This window comes from Tachypleus tridentatus, chromosome 6 (assembly GCF_004210375.1).
Source record: "Tachypleus tridentatus isolate NWPU-2018 chromosome 6, ASM421037v1, whole genome shotgun sequence".
NCBI classification, from domain to species: domain Eukaryota; kingdom Metazoa; phylum Arthropoda; class Merostomata; order Xiphosura; family Limulidae; genus Tachypleus; species Tachypleus tridentatus.
In genome coordinates, this window is record NC_134830.1 from 12,856,640 (window position 1) to 12,880,883 (window position 24,244).

The 24,244-nt window shown below is 30.8% G+C and overlaps 1 protein-coding gene across 2 annotated transcripts; it reads right to left on the reverse strand.

The window, feature by feature from the left end:
- Positions 1–3,341: 3,341 nt before the first annotated feature.
- LOC143251942 (pleckstrin homology domain-containing family D member 1-like) lies at positions 3,342–24,244 on the reverse strand. 2 transcript variants are annotated; one of them, XM_076503323.1, is made up of 5 exons: positions 23,724–24,244; positions 13,733–13,826; positions 11,104–11,196; positions 6,336–6,412; positions 3,342–5,958 (listed from the first exon to the last, which is right to left on the reverse strand). In XM_076503323.1, exons 1-5 carry the CDS (start codon positions 23,888–23,890, stop codon positions 5,919–5,921), a joined length of 471 nt encoding a protein of 156 aa, XP_076359438.1. In that variant the 5' UTR covers positions 23,891–24,244; the 3' UTR covers positions 3,342–5,918. The 2 variants fall into 2 exon arrangements, with proteins under 2 accessions (XP_076359438.1, XP_076359437.1); XM_076503322.1 differs by having other exon boundaries at positions 5,639–5,691; positions 23,724–24,241.

Genomic DNA, 24,244 nt, shown 5'->3' on the forward strand with positions numbered 1-24,244 from the left:
CTGATATGGTACATCACCTCCTCTCGCGTAAATAGCTAGAACCAAACATTTAACAAGTGGAGGGACCAGTGTGAGGGAAAGAAAAAGAATCCTTACAAAGCATTCAAAAGACACTCCCAAAGAGATATTAAGAGTTTAAGATTGTACAATGGGAGACTGAACCACTTCTGAACCAGGTAAACTCTTTGCCATACATAGATGGGCAGAAAATAGGAGGTCTACGTCTACATTAGAGAGAACTAAGGTAGGAGATTGATCCAAACCACACACTGCCAGTAATTTTCAGACTGGGGTCACTTCTTCATCAGAGATTTGGAAGACAATTCATCACTTCTACCAGGATAAATTCCTTAAGATAACATAGTTAGTGAAAGTTTTGAGAGTATGTCCTTTCTCAAATGCAGCTGCTGAAAAATATTTCAGCACAATGGGCAAAGTCAAAACAAATTTTATAATAAGATGAAAAATTTCCTTTATCATCGCAAGATAACATAATTTTGATATTTTTTGTGATTGGACCTGTTGCATATATTTGTCCTATGATTATTTTAATTTCATGTAACCTAAGAATGTTATTATATTCATGAAGTTTTAGCAGTTTTATACTTCATATGAAATTTTGCATAAAACTACATGGCAGTTATCTGCAATAGTTGTCCCTAATTTAGCAGTGAATGACTAGAGAAAGGCAGCTAGTCACCACCAGCTCTTGACCTACTCTTTTCTCTTTTACCAATGAATAGTGGGATTAACTGTCACACTATAATGCCCCCCACCTCAGCCAAAAGGTGAGCATGTTTGATGGAAGAGGGATTCTAATCCATGACCCTCAGATTGCGAGTGAAGCTCCCTAACCACCTGGCCATGCTGGGCCCAAAATTTATCAGAAACAGTAACAAGGCTAATAGTTACCTTATTATATCTAGCATCATCTACTGTGTATGTCTGATTTACATTCCTCTAAGTATTTTCTTTCCCTCAACCATGTACCTTATATATTTCATGAACATGTCATAATGAAAGCATATACATAGTTTCCTACAGAGGCCCAAAATAAACATTTATTAGACTGATATCCAAAATATACTAAGTGCTAATTAATTTTAAGAATGATTAGTAAAAAGCTGCTAATCCACTTTCCAAAAGTAATTTAAGCTTCGTATTAGCCTGTTAATTATTATATTTTCCCAGTTTTTAATGACCATTTATATAACACAATCAATTTTTTAATAGTAATACCACACAATGTACTTACGAAAGTACTTTTGCTTTTCCTTAGATAACTGAAGTCCTTGACACTCAAGTTCTTTTATCATAATCTCACTTAACTGATCTTCATGTTCTGTAACAAAAAATTGTACTATGATACAAAAGAGAGAATAAACAAAGTTGCATGTAAAGAAATTAAAATTCAATAAAAGTCGTAATTTAATGCAATAACAAGGAAAAATGAAGTTTGGACAACTGCAGGGTTAACAATAACTAATAATAAATTTAAATAGACAAACAAGTACATAAAGAAATGATTGGGAGTTCCTGACCATTTCATCAATATTGTGTTACACAGTTGTTGCATGAGGTTGGGCTTGCTACTAAGTTTCTTGTAAAGGAGTTCAAAGTATCCAATGCAAGGTCATTCATAATTACAACAGACTCAAAAAGATCCTCTGATCAAAGATACCCAACCTGTTGTCAGATCTGGCAAAAAGTGGTTTGATGAGGAAATGATGAATGAGGCAGAGTCCACTGGAGACTTAGACACAAGGAGATTGTTGGAGCTATCTAAGTAGAGTGGCAGGGTTTGGGTTAGTTAAGTCTTAAATGGTGGTTGTTTGCTAATAATCAAGAGTAACGTTGATTACTTTTTCAGGAATTTCGAGAAGCCAAGTATGAAAAAAAAGACTAGTCACAGCAGTTCATCAGGCTAAACACATGCTTCAACAAGATGAAAATCTTTACAGCAGCAGACTTTATCATGGAATGCATTATGGAAGATGCAGCCACTCAAAATGTCATTCCTCAGGCATTCTATATACGAGTTGCTTCCTATGCCATCAAATTTAAGTATTTGGTATGATGACATGTTACATTTATGTTATGCTTGTTGTAGAAAGGGAATATTGAAGCATAACCCGAGTTTGCATCCATTAAATCTATCTGATAGCACTTACATCTTGCATCATAACAATGTACTTTGAGTGATTGTTGATGCAGTCTGAAAAAAAGAGTGCAGAAGGCTAATGAAGAAGTAACTGACTTCAGACAGCTCATAATTTTGGCCAGATATTACTTGTTTGGTCCGCAAGTGATGTTCAGTGAGGTGTGTCATGGGAGGATATCATCCAAAAAGCTCATGAATGAAGTTTGCCAAAAATATTGAACTGAAGTCCATTTGTGAGGATAGAGGACAGAAAGAAGCATACTGTTTGTTTGAAAGTGGCTGCCAAGAATTTGTTGCAACCACTTGATTGGCTATGAGACATGGCATTTGGAAGTAGTGCAGTGAGAGAATGGTGCAGAAGTGTAGCTGAATCAGACTTACCATAGATATGGTCAAAGTATTCTCAGAAGAATAGGTAGACAACAGATGAAGTGAAGAAAGCATGTCCATATGGAAAGCAGAGCAAGTCCAGCATCAGAAAATGACACGAGTACACTACAGACTCATTACTCCAAAAAATTACTGAATTTTAAAGAGCCAAAACTTCCACTAACAGGTGGCACTCAGATAATGATCCTGTTATTGTCAGCACTGAGTCAAGGGTACATCTAGTCTCTTAGCTATATTCTCTTTGCACAGTAAGAGCTTTCTTGCTGCTACTCTTCCCATAAGGCCACACTTTGCAGTGTTCTTGACACTATTTTTTGAAACTTTACTGTGCATGACTTCTTAATGTCATCAGCAAGGTTTTTTGCAGTTTTTCTTTAATTTTTTCATTGATTGTCTTTTTTTTTTTTTTTTTGCAGACTTAACATTTCTTTCATAGTGATCGATGAAGAACTGACTTCTTCTGGAATGCCAGTGGTTATTAATCTCTTGAGTGAATGTTGTTCCACAAGAAGTGTTTAGAAACAATTTAGATAAAAAGTGATATGTAATAAATCATATCTAAATAAAACTTTATTTAAACTTATTCACTTATCCTTTACTATTCCTAATCAAAATTAATACTCCATCTTTTTAACATTTTAATTCCATATCATAAATGTATTTGATGATTTACCTGCAAGAAAAACCCAGAATATGAAGATACCAGACTTTTGTCAGTACAGAAAATGAAGGAAATCATGTGTGAACATGTTGCACTACTTTGTATTTATATTAACATACCTTATGCAACTTTTTCAGTAAACATACATTTAATAATTTGATGTTGTTTCTTTTATTAATTTTAAATGAATAAAAAGTACAGAATATTAAATCATGAATAAAGTAAGAAAATAAAAAAACTTACTTATTTATACTCCTTTTCTAAGATTTCAAATTACAATGGTTTTATTTAATATGCACAATAAATTAAACTACAGATGCAATGGGGTGTTCTAATAAATTTGCTCATTACTTGTACAAAACAAATTAATTTTGTAACTTACATTCATTAATGTTCATTAATTATGTGACAAAAACATAATACTTATTGTTTAAAAGTCTTTTCAATAATAATAGTTATAGCTACATTAAACATAGAGGATAAAATGGTACATTGGTATAAAGGTTATGAAATTTATTCATAGAGGTACTTGGTACATTACCATAAGTCTATTTGGTACTCTGAAGTTATTTTATCTTTTCAGTTTGTGCTTACTAAAACAGTTGCTAATTGGAGATATTTCACCTACAAATTCAAACAACTTAAAACTTCTAGTTGAAAGCAGTCAACTGACTAAGGTACTTTTTGCATATAAATTATTTTTATAATTTATATATATATATTTGTGTATGTGTGTGATAGACAATGGAATGAGGAAGATACATGGGCCTCCATAGTTATATGATACATTCCAGAGAGCCAAAGTTTGGTGATAAAAAATTTTATCAGTTCACCAGTTGTGAGAGAAAAACCACTTCTGTCAAACAGTGGTTTAGTTCAAGCTCATATTGTGAAATAGCATTTTTTTCTCAGCATTTCAGTTCAGTAAATTTAAGCCCTGTAATGATACTAGTGTTTGAAATATTCTCTTTATTCCTGTAATTTTCCATAACAACAGTTACTATATATTGAAAGTGTTTCAAACCAAAACCACCACACAAATAAAAAATACTAAATTTTAAAAGTGAAAACCATCGTACAGATGACCTCAGCAATTCTTGTGTTAAAAATTACCATACAATTTAATGTTGCAAAAACTGTTTACGAGATATTGTGAGGTACATATCAATGTGTATATATTTATTTATTGTTTAAACACTTTTCAGAAGATAGTAGCATAATTACTAATATACCTATACATTTGTTGTTTTTAACACACAAAAGTGGGAAGGTAAAGGGAATTAATTACACATACTACAATTTATAAGACTTCATAGACCAGTGATGTAAATAATACAAACATGCAATAAAAACTTATGCTTTCATCTATGTATGAAATTTCAAAAAAATTCCAACTTTTTTTTAAAGTTTCAATGAATTTGGAAAATGCTCCTGTTGATTTCATTGAGTTTCAGATTGTTGAGTATGTGAAATTAAGCTTTTCAGAGTGTATCAAATCAGAATGGAAAAGGTTAAGATAATACGTTTATACCTTCTGCAAAGTAAGTATAAATATAAATTGTTAACACTGCACAATTCTTTAACAAAATATATTAAACAATGAAATTTCCAAAGTTTATTGAAATTTTGTTATCAATTGTACTTAGCTGATATTTATTTACATAAATGGCACAAAGTCTACTTCACATTAGAAATACAATATACTTTGTCTGTATAGTAGCAAGAATTCCAATACAATATTTGTTTTTCTGGTAGATCTTAAAAAATATCACTGATGCAAGTTACATATACACTAGCAGTATGTGGAGAAATTCAACAATGTACATATAGTTGTGATATTTCAATCAGTTTACATTCTTAATCAACCACATAAAATCAAATATTTAGACCCTAAGACATGCTCCTTCAAAATATTCTTTTAAAACCAAAACCCCTCTCACAATTTTGATATTGTGAGCATTCTCAAATGTTTGATTTAGTCATCCAACTAAACACTGAATTTGTAAACAAGGTTTAGGAAAATTACACAGTAAACCTCTTCAAAATTCAAATAAAAACATATTCAAATACACTTATATGTATATTTTCTTTACAACATGCAAATATAAAATATCTTTTATTAGCACAAAATGATATACTATACACAATGTTCTGAAAACCGGTTTTCAAAATTATCCTGATGATACAGCATTACATGAAAATTATTTAAAATTTTGCAACAGAGAAAGGTTTTATTATATTTTAACACACACACACAGAAATTAACATGGATCCAAACAACTCTTACTAAGCATTACACCTATACATAGAATGGTTTCTGGTGTATTTCTTCTTCTCTTCATCATATTCATACGATGGACAGACATCAGTTTTGCAAATGATATTACTTTGTTAGTAGAATGTGTTGAAACTTGGCAAACAATATACAGTTTTAGTACTTCAAGCCAGGGTTTAGAATTAAAGACTACTGCATTCCTATCTAAAAAGTTGTTCAGTAAACTTCCTTGTAAATAACATTTTTAATATTTATACCTTCCTGAACATAAATGTTTAACCAATCAAAATGCAAATACTCTGGAGAGAATTACTTTCAGCTAACCAATAAAAAAAACAAATGAGACTTGAATAAAAACAACCCTGACAAACAAGCATCCATTTCTCGAACTTCTATTGTTATACATTGAATGTAGAAATGTTAAAAACCTCTTATGAAAGAAAGATTGACACTTGTTTCACTTCTTTTTTTCTGATAAAAAATAATAGGAATAAAAAAAATATTCAAGTACAATTCTTTTATGCTTATTTGTAAGTAGTTCTGGTGAATAGTTAGGTTTTATTACTAAACACAACTGTTTACATACTGTGATATACCAGTATCATTTACAACTGAAAATAATAATCCTCTTTCTTGATAAAGAAGCAAATACCACGAAAATATAAACAACCTGAATGAGAAATTTAGATTCAGTTGTTAAATTTTTGTTGAAAAAAAACTGTTAATAAGCAGAAGAACTGTTATGGAAGATTTATTTTGTTTTCATTATAAAACAAAAAATCTAGCAATGTTTTAAGTTTCACATAATTTCAAAGTTAGTACAATCTATAATGTAAAAATTAACTTACATTCTGCTTGCCTCTTGTAAAATATTTAACCATTTTTCCCTTTCCATTTCACAGTCAGCTGCTAAAACAAAGTGGCCCTTTATAGAAACAAAATATTTAATAACTCACTTCTATAAAATATGGCAGGTGACTGAAACACAAAACTACTGATACTTAAAATTATTATTAATTATATAAAATTTTTAATAAGAATACAAACATGGTTTTAAAGAACAATGACATGAATTATTTTTAATATTGAAGTGATTTATTATTTTTAAAGTACAGGTAACAGGAATATTTCAAACCACACCTGATGTACGATTTAAGAAAAATAAATAAATAAAGTATTGATTCAGCTTAATATATAATTTCTATATTGCAGCATAGAGTACATAACACTAGAATACTCAATAATCATAGCACATGCTCAAATAAACTCAAAGACTAATTCATTCTAAGCGTGTCAGCAAATGTTAATTATGTTATTAATTGTACTGTGTCGTAAATGTACATGAACAAGATTTTCTTAGACTGAAAATTTATTTCTGATAGATACTTATCTCTCTTATCCAAAAATCTCTCAATCCTGGAATGCCCTCTATGTACTGCTAAAATTTTTACTCACATCATCCCAGTCTTTTATACCCCCTCAATTTTGCAGCACTTCAGAATATGTGCTGATCATATGATTACCCTCCAACAATGCACCCTCTAATACTAGTGCATCTATCTCCTTGTACTATTCTGTAGTCTTCACTTTCAAGAATTGGCTGATACAAACTAGAAACAAGAGCAGAGAATGAACTAAACAAAGTAATCAATCCAGATGAGTACAGGAGAACAAAAGGTATTTGACACAGCAGCTTTATTACTAACAACAAAAAAATATGGACAAACTCTGGCCAAATAATTATATGAAAAACTGTGACAGATGAGGAATAAAAGGGTAGGATGGGCAGAATGAATCAAAACCTGAAGGAAGACCAACACTTCTGGTACACAGACAAGGAGGAAGATGCAGGCAATAAAAGACTCTACACTAAGCAAAGACAAGGGACCAGATATAACTAAGCATGCAGATTGAGGTTGTTGGAGGAGATACTGGAACAGAGTTAAGGGCAGGGGATTTCTCTCTAACAAGGGCCAGAGCAGACAGAACTATGACTGAGCAGGCAAATATGTAGCAACAAGCAGAACATGACAAAAAATAGTCTGGAGAGAAGTCTGATTCGAGAGTGGGTATACAAGTGAAGACCCCCTACAAACATGACTGAATGCATTTACTTCCAGAACTGAATGGTATGGAATCAGATCAAAATGAAAAATTCTGGCATTCTAATGAGCAGCAAACAATTTTTATGCAGCATTCCCAGTTGAGAATACACCCTCCAAAATACCCATGAAATGAAGGATCACTCTGTGAGAAGAACTTGGTCGGTTCAAGATAAGCAACTAACCACCAGATGCATGATGCTAGGAACTTGATACACCAAGATTGCCACGTCGTGGTTGTAGGCCCATTAAATAAGATTCAGCATCTGAAAACAGAGATTTGGATTTGGTTCCTCCATGCTTGGTGATATAATTGACAACAGTGGAATTGTTGTAATGAACTATAATTACCCATCCCCTCAAGAATTGGAGGAAATGAGAGAAAATCTGACAAACTGACAAATGTTCCTGGATGTTGAAATTGAGAATAACCTCCTTGACAGACAATTAATTGGAAATCTCTGAGGAATTGAAGAAAGCCCTAAGCCACTAAGAAGGCATTGGTAAAAGATGAGACTCCAGACAAAAGGTGTAGTTGTGGGAATCCCAACCATGGTTAGTTCCTGTTCAGTCACTAAACAAGGTTGGTCTTGATTCAAGGGAGAATAGTATTGGACTTGCCCAAGCAATTGTAGGAGTTCTAATGGTCAAGAAGCATCCACTGAAGGGAATGAAGGGGAGCTCAACTCAAGGGAAGAATAACTTCCAAGGAAATCCACATCCTCAAAAGGAAAAGAGAGAAACCCTCACACAGTGAGAAAAGGAGAAAGTAGAGCCATATCCCTGAGCCAAGCAGAGAAGGGCAAACCTAATAAAAAGGGAATGAAAGAAAATCTCCCACTGGAATAAGAGATTGAGTGGGGTTAAGAATGGACCTCTCCAACTGGATTAAAAACCCTGCCCAATTAATTTCCTGAAGAAGTAAGCAGGTGTAACTGACAGGTGGGGCATGAAAAGAGAGAGCAAGAGTCAGTTGTCTATGAAAAGAGGAGAGTCTGAAGATCCAACGAGTGAAAATGACTGACAAAAGAGCATACCACTGAAGAAATTACAAGGAACCAAAGAAGAACCAATTGAAAATGCCTGGAACTGGAAGACACAACTTATATACTCAAACCAAAGAAAACAATGAAATACAGTAACAGCTAGCATTTGAAAATAAGCATTCATCACAATAAGTTGGTCACCCAAAGTCTTTGGGAAAACTTCCAAAATGAGAGGTAGGACTCTATGGTGAAATAAGATGGCTTCAGATAGAGTTCAACTGCAACACATCTAACCCAGGTTGAGCAGAAACCATCAAATCAACAGCCCATTTGTGAATAAGGTCTTGAAAAGACTAGATAAGATGACTGGAAGAAGTGCAATCCCAAGGACGAAGAAGGAACATCTGGGATGTAGATAGGGGAGGAGCAGAACTGAAGGCAGAAACCTTTAAATAGAACCAACAGAACCCACATCACTGTTTTGAAGTGTAGCCAATAAGACACATAAACTAAACATACTTAAAATACTCATCCTAATATATTAACAACACCTAGAATTTGGTAGAGTCTACAATGTAAAAATAACAATCCTGCAAAACTATGAAAGTCAACCAAAAATAAGCAATACTCAAAATACAAAACCAGTGAAGGAACTCAGAAGATAAAAGATATGTAAATATAGAACTTATTTACAAGTCCACTCCAAGAAGAGATAAAAAAAAGGATTAAGAGAATTATAAAAATCAAATTACCATACATGGTAATTAGATCAATCCACACAAGCTTACACAAACTTGCTAAATAATGATATAGCTACTGAAAGTGAGAAATCCATGCTGAAAGAATTATTACAGATCTCCTGTGTAAAAGAACTGTACCTAACCCAGGAGATTATATAAAAGCACAGTGGTAGATGGAAAAGTACCACAGAAAGAAATTTTCACTCAATAGTTATATACTTATTCACAAAAAATTGTAAAGAAAACACAAGACATGAACTTTCCATGAATCAAAGCATTTGCTTTCCTAGCAAACATTATTAATTCTGAGACCTATGGACTCGTGTAAGAACCACTGTCTACTCTTGTGGGAATCATATCATCTGCAATATTAAATCTAAAATACAAATATATTATAATTTTGAAAATGAATATAGCTCTAAAACAAACAAGTAAAAAGCACAGGAATTTGAGACTAAGTTCAGACTAATGTAAACTTGTGATGAAGCACAATAACAGTTTTTTTAGTCATATGGGAAGCAAATTAAAACCAACACCAATACACTATAATGACAATTGAAAAAGCATGGATTACTCTAGAATAACAGAGGGGGATAGTGTGCTAGTATAATGGATGCAGTATGATTTATGGAGAATAAGTATATGTTCTGAAAGGCTACAAAACTGATAACATTTATAAAAGATTGGTGCACTCTGAGTGAATAATTTTAGCAATGCATAGGGAACAGTCCAAGACTGAGATAACTTTAGGTAAGAGGGAGTAAGACCATAATAATTTCAGACTTTTTATTATGACTAGAGGTTTATTTAGTATATAGCAAGACTTTTTTTTTAACTAATGCTTATTTCATTTGCAATATACAATTTACACAGAAACAAAATCTAACAATGAATGTAATAAGACAATTATTTATGAAGGAGAGCTTGCTTTAAGGACAAGTAAAATCACAAGAAAATAACACAACCAAGTTTTCTACTTTCTATCTGTGGAGAGTTTCATCTAAAATTCTTCAAGAATTACCTTTTGCAATCATTCAGAAAAAAACAAGATATTTTCAGAGTAAATAGTTACATTAATTTATAACCATTGGTATGTGTGTATCATTACTGTAATTTAAAAAACAAAATTAAAAATTCTGGTCTAAAATGTTACACATACATTGCCCAAATAGTTTTGTTACTCCTTTGTGGGTCAGACATGAATACCATTTTTTTTTTCTGTGATTTTCAACTGGACATTCTACTTTATTTTCTGGTAATTTACATCTGACTAGCAATAAAAATTAGTGGCTTGCCAGTGAGGCACTGTATCACATAGAATTTCCTTGTCTATGCCCTAATTTAAACAACTGAACTGAACATATTTCTTTAATTATTAGTTAAATTTCAATTGTAGCACTCTGTGAAGGTATAATATAATAGTAATTAATTATTACTAAAGCTTCATTCATTATTCAATATTTTTGTACAAGGAAACTGAATACATTCAAACAAAGAACACAAAAGTGTGACACAATGATCCATTGTCATGCCAACAAGAAGGCTTAGTTACACAAACTACAGAGTGCTTAATGAGGAAGTGAGTAACAAGCTCTGTAGAGTCAAGAAGTTTTGGGACATGATGAATGTTGATCTCAAGTTATTGAAAATGTAGCTGTATATAGAATGTGCCTCACTTTTTTAAAAGGTCATTGTTATTGCCAAACATAGCACAGATAAAAACATAATAATTACTACAAAAATATAAAATATTACAATTAAAAATAACAAGTGCTAGTAATTACTTACAGAAATGTATTCATCACTACTGATTCGAAGCAAATAAGGCTGAGAGGCATCTGATGTGGGTTCAACAGTACTACCACCTAATGGAATAACTCCCTGTAAATAAACTCCATTTCAAATTAAATATTCTTACTACTATAGACATACATGTATTGTACATACTTTTCTTAAAGTAATTCTTGCTAAAATCATCTCTCTCAATCAAAAGAAGCTACAGTAACCACTCCTACAATGCAGGTTCATCCAACTATATTTGCTTATACAAGCAAAAATAAAAGTAATCAACCTGCTTATGAGCACAGAAAATTCAGTTTTGTGCAAATCACCCAATATGTAAGCACATGAAGGTTACAGACCATTATACCTTTCTAAACACAAACTCAGTCCATTTTATTGATCACATCTCCTTTTGTACTTGTTTAAAGTCTCTAAAGATTTAATATTTCCAGCTTTTAACATAGTATGAATATCTTCACAAAATTTGGTAGTCTCTAAGTTAACATTACAAGTCTTTCTCACACAAAAAAAATCATATTTTTAGGGAATTATTTTTAGTAAATTAAAATAAAGATTTGTCCATGAACATATTGAGCATTTATTTTGAATAGTCAATGTGCAAAGTAATTCTTGTGTTAAGATTAAAAATAATTTTCTTCATCTCAAAACTCACAAGCTTTCTTTATGTAATCCCTAAAAACTATTAAATATATTTGCTGTGTTTTATTCAATAAAACTATCTTTTATGGGTTATTTTCTCCATTCTATACAGGATCAGTTAATTTGACTGACTTTGTAATTACCAAAAAAAACATCTAAATTACCCTCTTCTTTCTTTCTAGAATGACTTCAGATTGTAACATAAAACTACATTGTTTTTCCTAACTAGTTTTAAGCTTGTAACAGCATACATCTATTCATAATTACATTTCATAATTAAATAATGTACTAAAGAATGTAGAATAATAACATGAAAAAAGTAAAAAATATCCCCTAACCACAAATTTTTCTGGTTTTCTATGTGACAAGAGCTATTATAAATTAGTCATTTTTTTTGCCATTTTAGACAGCAGTACAGAATTAAAACAATTATCATCTCCAAGTGTCAGTGAGGTAAATAAAAGATGCAAAGTTATAACAATAACTGAGAAAATTAAGATCCTTGATAAGTTACAAAACAGGATGACTGTAGCATCCATAGCCCAAGAATATGGTGTAAATAAGTCTCCTATATTAATAAATGTTGAGGTTTCTCAAGTGTCTAGGATAAATCCTTTCATGGAAAAATTATTGAATGTATGAAATAGTGGACAAGTAAACAAAAAGAGGCTCTACTGTTGACAGCAAAGCTGTATGTGAGAAAGCATGTAGTTTGTATAAATACATAGTCTGCCAGTGAGTTTCAGGCAAATAAAGGTTAGTTTGTCAAAGTTAGGCAAAGCTTCAACAAATGTAACATGAAGTTACAAGATAAAGCTGGGTCAGCTAATATTGATGCAGCTGCACAGTTCAAGCTATAGTTGCTTGAATTCATTAAGGAAAAAGGATACGCTCCTCAACAGATGGTTAATGCAGAAGAGACAGGGCTCTTTTATAAAATGATGAATGAGATGTACAGACGTAAAATAGCATCAGGGTATAAGGCCTAAAAGAATAGACTTCCTCTGCTTTTTTGTGGAAGCACAAAAAATGTTCAATGTATCAAACTGTTGCTACAGTCAACTTTAAAAATTCAAAGAATAAAAGATATATAACATTTAGTTCTACAGTTATGTTTCTTTGGTTTATAGACAGTCCTTATTTTTCCAAATTTACTTTAGTTTCTTGCTGCCAGTCCTTGTACTACTTTTTGACAAGAGCACATGGCTGTTGAGATGTTACTAGTCAGTCAAAGCACACAAAAGTACTTTTTTCATGTATTTGCATTGTGTATTCACTAATTAATTTTTGTAAACAGTGTAATGTAGGGGTTCTTAATGTTTCTTAATTTCAAACATTTAACCAGTATAAAAGTAATTAATTATAGTTATATAACAACATTATGTTAAATATAGTGATATTTACAGATGTGACAAAGTAGTTTATATAATTACTTACGAGAATAAACTTAACACAGCACATGACACATACATTTGTTGGGGTCAGATAGAAATGAATTTTTTGTTGTTGTTAAGCTCAACCAAACAAAGTGAAGCCTCTTCAAAATAGGAGAATACCAAAAGGACAACAAAGTGGGACAGAAAGAAAAAATATATTGTTATCTGTAGCCAAATGCATTGCACACAACATCTGTGATTGGTTGGTTAAATAAATAACACAGTAGTGGATTACTAAAATTTACTGTCAACCCTACAACCTCTGATAAATAACATGTAAAACTATTTTCAAAATTATTATACCTTTGTTACCTATCCTCTTATGAGATCTATTTAAGTACTGGAAGAAACTACATATGAGTTAAGTTTCCATATTTAAACTTGCATCATATAATCACACTATAATTATCGATTTCTGTTAACAAACTACAATACAAAACATTTTGAGTTACTGGTTTGTATATGATTAATTTTTTTTCCTCCAAATGAAATTATCATCTTGACATTCTTACATATGTTTCATTAGAAATAAAACTTACTTTTGGATGAATGTTGAAACAACTTTTTTTTTCGAACATCTTTTTTTCATTTTCAGAATAATACAGCAAAAATCCATCTTTCACTACAAAGAATCTGAAAAATGTAGATTAAAGAACAATTGTCATTTATTTATATTTTTTAGTATCCAAATATCTGCATTATTTTTTTCTGAATATTATTGGAAAGTACACTTTCTATAGAATTTTATTTGTTTTTGCTCAGAGTGCATGTCATTATCAATATCATCTTTGAAGCTTTTCACAAATCCCATAATGCTATTTTATATATACAATTGAAATATTTGTGTTCTCCATGTTTTGTTCAAATTGGTGTTATTTACAATACTGAAAATTTCCTTGAGGGTATAAAATGCTTTTATTCAATTGCACAATACAATAAAATATTAAAAAAGGAGAAAATATGTTTAGAATTGTCACTAAATGTCAACAATATTAAAAATCATCCTAAATACACAAAAAATGAAAAATAAACAATTACCTAAAAAAACTTTTGATATTCATTTAGGAAGTTCTAGAGGTTATACAAATAAAACTTGAAATTGTAAAATAAAGAAAGGTATTTTCATGCTTAAAATGAAAACCACCTTTTACTCAAACTATCCAGAGTCTGAGAACACATAACTAAAACAAATAGACAACACATTTGGAGTAGAAAGATTTAATTAACGTCATTCTTTGTATACACAATACTTGCAACCTTTAACAAAACCAATTTTTGTGAGGATACCTTAAGAAATCTCAGAGTTACCATGACCTTTTACACTGTATCATTAAGCATGGTATTAAGTATTTGATATTACAGCCAATCATCTATTTATTTTACCCTACATTGCTGATTTAGCAACAGTTCATGGTAGAGGGTGAACCATGAGACCAATGTGAAAGAGTAGAATTAATTAAATACTTTGCTACTATGTGCACGTAAGTAATAAAAATATATAATGATTCAATAAAAAGATATGAAATATGGGTCTCAAGTGTACTTTTGTTTTTGAGAATGTAAGTTACATTAACAATACCACCTAACTTGGCACGTTACCTCTGAAAAATAAGATGGTGTCTATCCAATGCTGTCAATACACAAAGTATCATAATTAAATGAAACTGTGATTAAATGCAAGTTTTACTGAAAGAATGTTAACCATGTTAAGGTGTGTAAATACATGAGGTGAGGTTTGGTGACTTATGACCAATAATGAAACAGTATATCACACAGCAACTGTCTCCTCATCAAAATATAGTTTTTTGTTTTAAGAGGACAAACACAAACCAGAGAGAACTGTTTATTTTGGGCATTATTGGATATATTTAAAGATGGGTTCTTTCATTACAAAGAAAAACATTAAGTGCTAGAAAATAACAGGGAGGAAAAAACAAAAAACTGTTATAACTACTGAAACTTTAGACTGTTAATGCAAAAATGTGTACATACATTTGTAACTATACTAATTACATTAATTTTTTGTTATTCACAAATATGGAAAACTAGCATAATGTAATAAATGTGTGTGTGGAGGGAGGGTATGTGCTAACAGTGCTAAACACTTGATCTCTCATATTGGCTATATCTTCTTACATTTAGAATGTTCAATACTGACAAATTTTAGATAGCTGACATATTTTGTAAGTGAAATTACTGAAAGCTACTATAATACAGAATGTTCACTCAGTATCTTGAAGTTTTATTATGAGACACTGATCCTTCCTCTATATATGCAAAAATCAAAACACTCATTTACAATATTTTCCCCTCTTTAGAATACAATGAAGTTACAACCAAACTAATGTAAGGTAGTAACAGAGATAAGTATTGAACTTTAAAAATAGAGGCACATATACTATTTAATTATTACAAGATATTGTCAAGTACATTTGAACTTCATTATTGGCCATTCAAGTTTATGGACACTACATCTACATTCTCTTATGTCACAAGCAAGTTTGAATTCTATAAATACATATAAATTCTCATGACATGTAAAAGATACAGTAAATTAAAACCTCTTATTTAAGATTCAAAATAAACTAATTAACCCAATAAGCACCTATGAGGATCAAAATGTAAAATGGCATTTTACAAAGTACTGTTCAACATGGTATTAGGTACCTGATATCACAGCTAATCAATTATTAATTTTGCTCTACACTGCTGATTTATCAACAGTTTATTGTAGAGGAAAGTAGACACCAGATACAGTATACAAGGATATATAAAAGAAAAAACTGCAGATAATCATTTTGTGAGTTCTAGAGGTTATGCAATATACAAACAGTATGATGGACAAAAATATTTCAGTTCTTGACATCAACATCACATTACAGTTTGACTTGTCAAAGTTTAAATCAAACTGACATCGTCAATACACTGATATATGAAGTTCATATACTTCTGTAGCAGACATCATTGCTTAGTTCTGAGAGTTCAGTGAGATTTACAGAAGACATTAATGTTAAAAATTTTGGCTATGCATTTGGCTTTCTTATCTATATTATGCACAAAAACAGAGGTAAATAGAGTTGAACTAATTTTTCTTATTTGTTATATGTTCTTCAAGCTATTGGTGATGAAATTATAGAGCACATGTTCGTTTAAAATATTGTATGATGTTTTGGTGTTAAAGCAAAAATTCCACTGAAAACTTGTCAAACTGCTTTTAGCATTGTTGCTACTTTTGTCCTTGCTAGCACTTTAGCATTGTTATCCTTCTATAAATAGAAAAACAATTAAATTGTATTTAGATTTTAGTTAATCATGTGCTACCTGTTTTAAAATGCATATTACAAAATTTAATAATTTTTAAGAAGTCAAAATGCACAAATTCATCAGGCTTAGTTAAGCAGGCAAACGTTCCAACATTCTGCTGAAGTCGAAAATGTCTCTGCCTATGATATCCTAATATTTCATGAGAACACCCAGTGATGTGTGTTGCAATAAGTAACAATGCTAAGGGACGGGAAAATAAAACATAAAAAATAAACTATGTGAAAAAGTAAAAATTTACAATTAATAATATAACAAAATTACAATTACTTGATGAAAAATTAAAAAGGTATACACACTTTTTCTGTTTATAATTTAAACATTTCATTGCACAATGCACTGATAATAACATTCAGAATCTGATTGCAAATAACTACCACATAAAAATAACAAACCTTTAGTAAAAATATTTAATTAAAATAATCTCATTCTTTATATATGAAATACTTGTAAACCTTAGCAAAATATTAGAAGTTGTTGTTAAGATATGTTACAAAAGCTCAACGTTATTGTAAATATCGCTGAACTGTGTATCATTCTTCATACAAGCAGCAAGCAAATGGGTTCAATCTGGTAACCATAAGGCCTCATCCTATATGCCACAACCAACATGAGAAAGATGCAAAATGAACAAATTCTGAAACAGCAAACTTACTACTCAGAATTAATATCGGAACACAACTTTAGCTCCCGAGTTCTAATGATCACTGAAAAAACATTTGGCCTGCACTTTGCTATCCCAACCAACATACTATTAACTGTTGAAATTTAGACACCAAACATATATTTTCAAAAATGACAAAACCAGAGTCCAACATTAGAAACATAAAACTTTAGATGTCTACAATGGGCTTATCCAAGTTGATGAGTTGCCTCATGTTTGCAAACAATGCATCTCAAAAAAACATACTTTATCTATTTAAAAGCAAATACACTGTAATTTCAAACAAAGAAATAAACACCAGCTAGACAGCTAGATGCCTCTACTAATCCTGAAGCCATCTCAAGTCATGTAACTGTTTCAAGTTATGCTGATTAGGCAGTTTTCCAAAATTAAATATGAAATTAGTTTGGGAATGGGGTGGAATTGTGTATATCTTATTTACATAAATGATATTGACAGAAGAATAATTAGTAATTATATGTAGCATATATTTTAGTATCTATGTACATAACCAAAACTTCTGTACCACCTATTGAATGTCACCATAAAAATTTATGGCACATTTCCCACTTTCACAATTCAAGATTCAAACAATAAGAAAAATAATGGTGTTATGTTTAACAGCCACTTCTTTTTAATAGAACATAATTTTAAATAAAAATACTCTCCTTACAACAAGAACAAAACTTTCACTACAGCTGTATTTGAAGGCTCAATTATAACTTTATTGATGTAACTTTTAAACATAGCACTGAGAAATTATAGTTCTTAAAAAAACACCTTTTAATGTGTAAAATACCACTACAGTTTATATCAGGAAAACATGTGATCACTTTAAGCTCTGTACATTGAATCATTTTAATGTAAGAATTCTTGTACAGCTCATGAGCACACTCCCAAACAATTTTCCCATGCAGTATTTCTCAGAAATAAATCTTCTTTTACAAAAATGTTTATTTTTTATAAATTTTTTCAATGACATGAATACTACACTTAGTAATTACTAAGACAAGCAGCTGCCCTATGAGTAGCATTTCTTATAACAATAAGAAAAGGGTATGTCTTTCTCTGCAGCAGATGCTCAGGTATTAGGGAATGACTAGAATTTATTGGTATGTTTAACAAATACACAGGGCATTCTTTTAGTAGGTGCAAGATAATGCATTTATGCTATTTCAGTTTTGGTAACACACAAATTGGTGCCCACTCCATGCATAACTGAAGAATAAAATCTTGGCAAGCAAACAGAACATTAGGATGTAATCATCTCTTTATGCGTATCATTAACTGGATCTCAGTTGGAATGTTGGTTACAGTTTGGGTTTCCTTATGTTAAAAATAACATTATAAATAGTTCAAACAAGAGCTATTAGAACTATGCTGTGGATGGAAGGGTGATATTATAAGAATAGGTTAAGATCTCTCATATACTCTTGAGAAAAGAACAGTTAACATTGATCTCACTGGATTTTACATGATTATCTGAGTGGAAGGAGGTCAGTAGCATAAATTCATCCAATTTCTTTGTGCTGTTTCCTAATTACAACAAAAGAAGAAAGCACAGGTTTAAGATACAGAAAGGATAATGCAGACTATAAGAAGCTAGTACCTTACAAGAACTTATATAAGGATCAATGACTTTCTGAAAAATACAGGGTAGGTTTATATTTGTCTTTTACTAAAGGGTGCTAGTACAAAAACAGTGATTAAAGATGAAATACAGCACATTGATGATAGCATTTCAGCCTGATACTAAATATCTGGCAATGACTTTTTCCTGAACAATGACATATTCTGCTACCATACACTTGTTTGAATAGTTTCATAGAACATTTGAAACCTTGGGACATATAAATGTAAAAAGAGAAGTAAAAATGAAATGATGGACAAATATAAATAAACTGCAGTTGGTGTATGATGCAATAACAATACTTTAACAGGATCACCAGGAACAATGAAATTGAATGCAATGTCATCTTTAACCTTTTCATAAAAGATCAGAGGTCAAAGGCCATGCCATCCTGTTTGTTGACTTGCATTCAAAATTTTATTGAACTATTTTAAGAATTTGTGTCAAAAAGTCTGGAATAAAATTATAGATTATAATTCAACTTTTAATATTATATACAGATAATTTCTTAATTTAAAATAAATATAAAAAGAACACATCCAAATATAGATTTTAGTAAGTCACATGGTATGTTGAATCCAGCACTGTTTACAATTAAATGTTTGTGATGTCAAAATACTAAGTCTACAGTTTCTTGCAAATTAGGAACTGAAATTGCTAATATTAGCAAGCCAGAATATAAAATTAGAACATCATATATTTATATTTTGCCAAGATATGGTACATGTAACAAATCAAATTCAGTGCCCCCATTTGTCTTTTTCCATTTTTGGAAACAACCTCTTATATACACTTACTTCAATATATGACACTTTTGTAACCAATCAACAGCTTAGAATGTCTTAAGAGTGGTTTTTTCCCACTGTTTTAATCTTTGAAAAGGCTACAAAACTCTTTCGATACAAGATTTCAATGAGATAAATGTTGTCTTTAGTCTGCTAGTAGTTTCATATTTTTTTATATTATACTGGAATTCTATGGTATCAGTGTAATTATTTATGACTTTTTTGATTACTCAAGTGTATATGTCTAAACCCTAAACAAAATTTTGTTTGATATCCTCCACATGCAAAATTTTAAAAGGTTTAGCAATCTATATCCAGTAGCAACCAAGTACAAAGGTACAAGAAAGAATATTTTTGTTTTACTTCTTAACTTATTGCTCTATATTAAAAAAAAAAGAAGAAAAAACTCAACTAACTTCTAAATAGTAAATCTATATACATGTATATAATGTATAGTAATTGAAAAGTGACTGTATATTACAAAATACTAGTCCACTAAAATACAGCCACAACATGGAGGACTAAAGGTCAGTTTAGTTATTTACAATTTTTTTGGTTATTCAACTGTATGTAGAGAACCTAAGAATAAATTTGTTTGATATTCTATACACGGGAAATTTTAAAAGGTTTAGCAACCTATGTCCATCAGAAATCAAGTTCAAAGGTCATAGCTAGAAGAGATAACTGTTTTCTTTATTGTTCTATATTTAAAAAAAATAAGTGTAATAACTTATTTCTAGAATAATAAATATACATTATATATTCAGAAATGCACCACATCAATGCAAGTTATGTAATGTCAGCTTGACATGACTGGAAGATCAATATAATAAAAAATAAATAGATATTGCATTATGAAACTTAAGTTACTTAGACTGAACATTTGTATATTTGTGTTATAATATGTAGTCATTCTAACGCACAAAAAAGTATAATTTATATTTATTTCCTAATGTTTTTATGATGTTTACAAGGTTTGTCACATGACAGACCCCACATGGTTAAAAGTATAAAAAAATAACAAAATATAAAGTCTTACTAAAAACAAACATTTGAGATGTATTGAAAAGATTTTAGAGATTATGCAAATAATATTTGAGATTTTTAGGAGGAAGACTAGTTTTTTTAATCATATCATGAAATCACTTTGCACTCAGACTAGTAGCAAAACAGACTACTTTCACAAACAAATCTTTAATAAAAATATTTCACTAAAAAATCAGATTTTCTTGGTACAGAAAATACTTGCAATCTTTAATAAATCTATCAAATTTTGTGAAGATACACATGCTGTATCAAAAGTTATAGTACAAATACTTAATATATAGACAAACTCTCATGTACATTATACTGAGCCTGCAGCTACAGGGTTAACAGAACAAGCATCATAATCTGAAATAAAAAAATCTTTAGCTCATGTATTAACAGACAAACTAAGTAACCTTTATTTAACCCTTTTGGCACCAAATAAAAAATTTGAATGTTTGACATGGTGCTGAATATATATTTTTGATACTTCAACTAATTAGAGTATCAGTACTAAAAGCATGATATCTTGGCAATAACTCAACAAAAGTCCCTGAAATTGTCTGTGATTGTACCCAATACTTTACATGTTAAATTCAATACATAAGAATAACAGGAATAAAGGAAGATACCCTGACACACAACAAAGAAGTACCATGTAAAGCACAATAATTTATTATAAATTGTATACGATTTGTGCAGCAACCCGTCAATAGTCTTTGTGGATATGATGTATCTCATGGCATGGTAAGAAGCACATGGGGAGATTGCACTGTTTGCAGAAATAATTAGTCTGCTTTCTTTTCCATCCAGCTGTGTATCTATTGCTGCAAACAGTCCAATCAGGTTTGTGTTTTTTGTCCTCATATTGTCCAATGCTATGTCTTTCCACCAACCACTGAACTTTATCAGTACTTGGTGTTCCTTTTCGTTTAGCTTTGCTGACATATCCCTCCAGCAAATTTTGAATAATCTGCTCTCTGAATAGTCTTGGAGATACTGGGTTTTTACCATTACTCTTGCAGTCTGCACAATATATTATATATCTGTTAACAAGAACTAGCCTTGGTCAGTCAGTTTATGCAATAAGTTATATGACCCTAACTACACCATGTGCTTACCTAAAGCAGGAGCAGATTCCAGGCCACGAATGTCTTCATTATCACTCTCATCTGTTACAAGTAAGCTTTCATTATCATCTGGCTCAAACTCTCTGTCACTCTCTTCATCGTTACAAATAATATCAATTACTTCTTTAGTGGTATAAGCTTTTCCTTTTGGCACTGTAACAACGTTGCAAGTATCAACAGAATATGCAAGGAAGGTATCTTCTAAAATAATGAACAGTATGATCTACACAGGCTATAAAACAAAGAAATCATGTGACCTTCGGTTTAAATACCTGCTGGGAATCCCAAGTAAACAATGAATACATGTGGTTCTAGCCTCAAGTGGGTCTACAGGCCAATGTGATTATGATAATTAGCCACGAGGGTATGTTGTTTACATCTTGTCGACGAAGATCGCCTGCTGCACTGAGCTTCAAGTTCGACTGCGGTTGCCAACCGTGCCGAAAGGGTTAAACTGTGTATGCAGTAATAACTGCTTTCTTCTATTGGCAGCAGAACTAATCTTCCTTTACATACAATACTTCTGATTCACTAAATCAGGCAGTGGGTAAAATACTGTTTTATTCCTTCAACTAACTCCATTATAAAAAAATTTAAGTCAGTAGAATTTGAAATACCACATTTTGTTTCTTTCATTTTACAAACTTTTTCATGGCAGACTTTGGGAATTTATTCTAAAAATTAATTATTATATGTAAACAAATACTCACAAGCAATGTCCTAGCATAACATTTAAAATTTTTAAAAACACCTGTTCCTATGATAATTTGCACTTTTAAAAAGCCTATAAATATATGGCCATCATTATAGTCGCTAACTCTGTAAATCATCAACATATCCAATCTCAATTTTTCCTATTCCAGTAATAGTAAAGTAAATGTATAGTAATGTTTATAATACCAAAGACAGTTTAAGATTAGAAAGTTCTCTTATACTTGGAAGCCATGAAGAAATGATCTGTTATTATGGTATCTCATTAAAAAGTCTGTATCACTGACACCCTAAACTGAAATAAATACTTTATTATGTACTTAATGAAGTAAATTTAACTTTTTTATATCAAAACATGAGAGTTGTTCAATTATAGTATGAAACCAGAGCTTATAATGCTCTGAACAAGTATTTTCAAAACAATTAAAAGAAAACAATAAATTCAAAATAAAAGTTTGAATATTATTATGTTGTTTGAATTGTTATACAATTAGTTTTAATAACATATTTTATAAGTTATTAAACATTTTGAAATTGTAACCTTTGTAAGTGAAAAACTTGTCTATTTATGAATGACTTAAAGACCCTTAATAAAAATGAAAAATATTAATTTTCATGTACATTTCATACAAACCAAAAGTTGTAATCTATGCTAATTTTTTTAAATCCAAGCAAAAGCATCATTTTCCAAAGGCTGTAAGCAATACTTCAAGAAACTTTCACATGATAAAAATAACAATACATTCTCTAAACTTAAAGCTCTTTTGAAATATACATAATTTTTACAGTTACAAACAAACTAATACAGGTAAGGAACAAGTAATTTCAATTATGCTACAACTTATGTTGCATATATAAAACTTATTGTTTGTTAACCTGAAGATGATATAAGAAGGTAGAAATATTATTCTGTACTTTATTGTAATTAAATTGCTAATACCCACACCAGCCAACTTGAGAATACATTTCTACTTCGAGTGGATTTCTCATCATCATGAATGTTTAAAATTTTAGTTACAATTTACAGTATATGTGGTGCTACGTTAGCAACTTGAACTTTCAGACCTAATCACAGGACTAATGAAAAGAAATACTTCAATTTTCAAATAGAAATTAGCTATGGAAGAGTATGTTTAAAACTTACACTGCTATAGTTTCATGTTACAATTAAAAAAAAAAACTTCATTTCATACAAAAATTACACAAGAAGCCAACATCTTATTCGTACTTGCTAATTAATTAGTTTTACTTGACAAAAATTACCTTTTTGTCCATTTATTTGAGTGATGTCCAAACGGTCGTTTCATGAGAATACCAGTCATCTGAACTTTAGCAGTTACTGCGAAATGATCATCACTACTTTCAGAATTCTTGTCTCCCATCTTTTTATGCTTTAAAAATCCTTGTCTGGATATTTTACCACAAATCATTAATTTAATAATCACATTAAGCTATTTTGAGCCTTATTGATAGTCTAACTATAGTATAGGCCTAAGCCTAATATTACAGTTTGTTTGGAAGAGTAAGACTGTATGTTTGTGACGTCGATTTGACACGAGAAATGTCCAATATTCTTCATACGACATTTTTAACTTTCTCACAATTTAAATTTACATGCTACAGCTGTCAGTAATGAACTTTTTCTTTATTCTAAAATACGAAGCGATAGCTTTTTTCAATGTTGTATACATTGAGTATCATTACCACGACAAGATTACAAATACTCCACCACTGCAATACTATGCCTACAACGATTTACTACTCGCCTGACTCTAATGTAATTT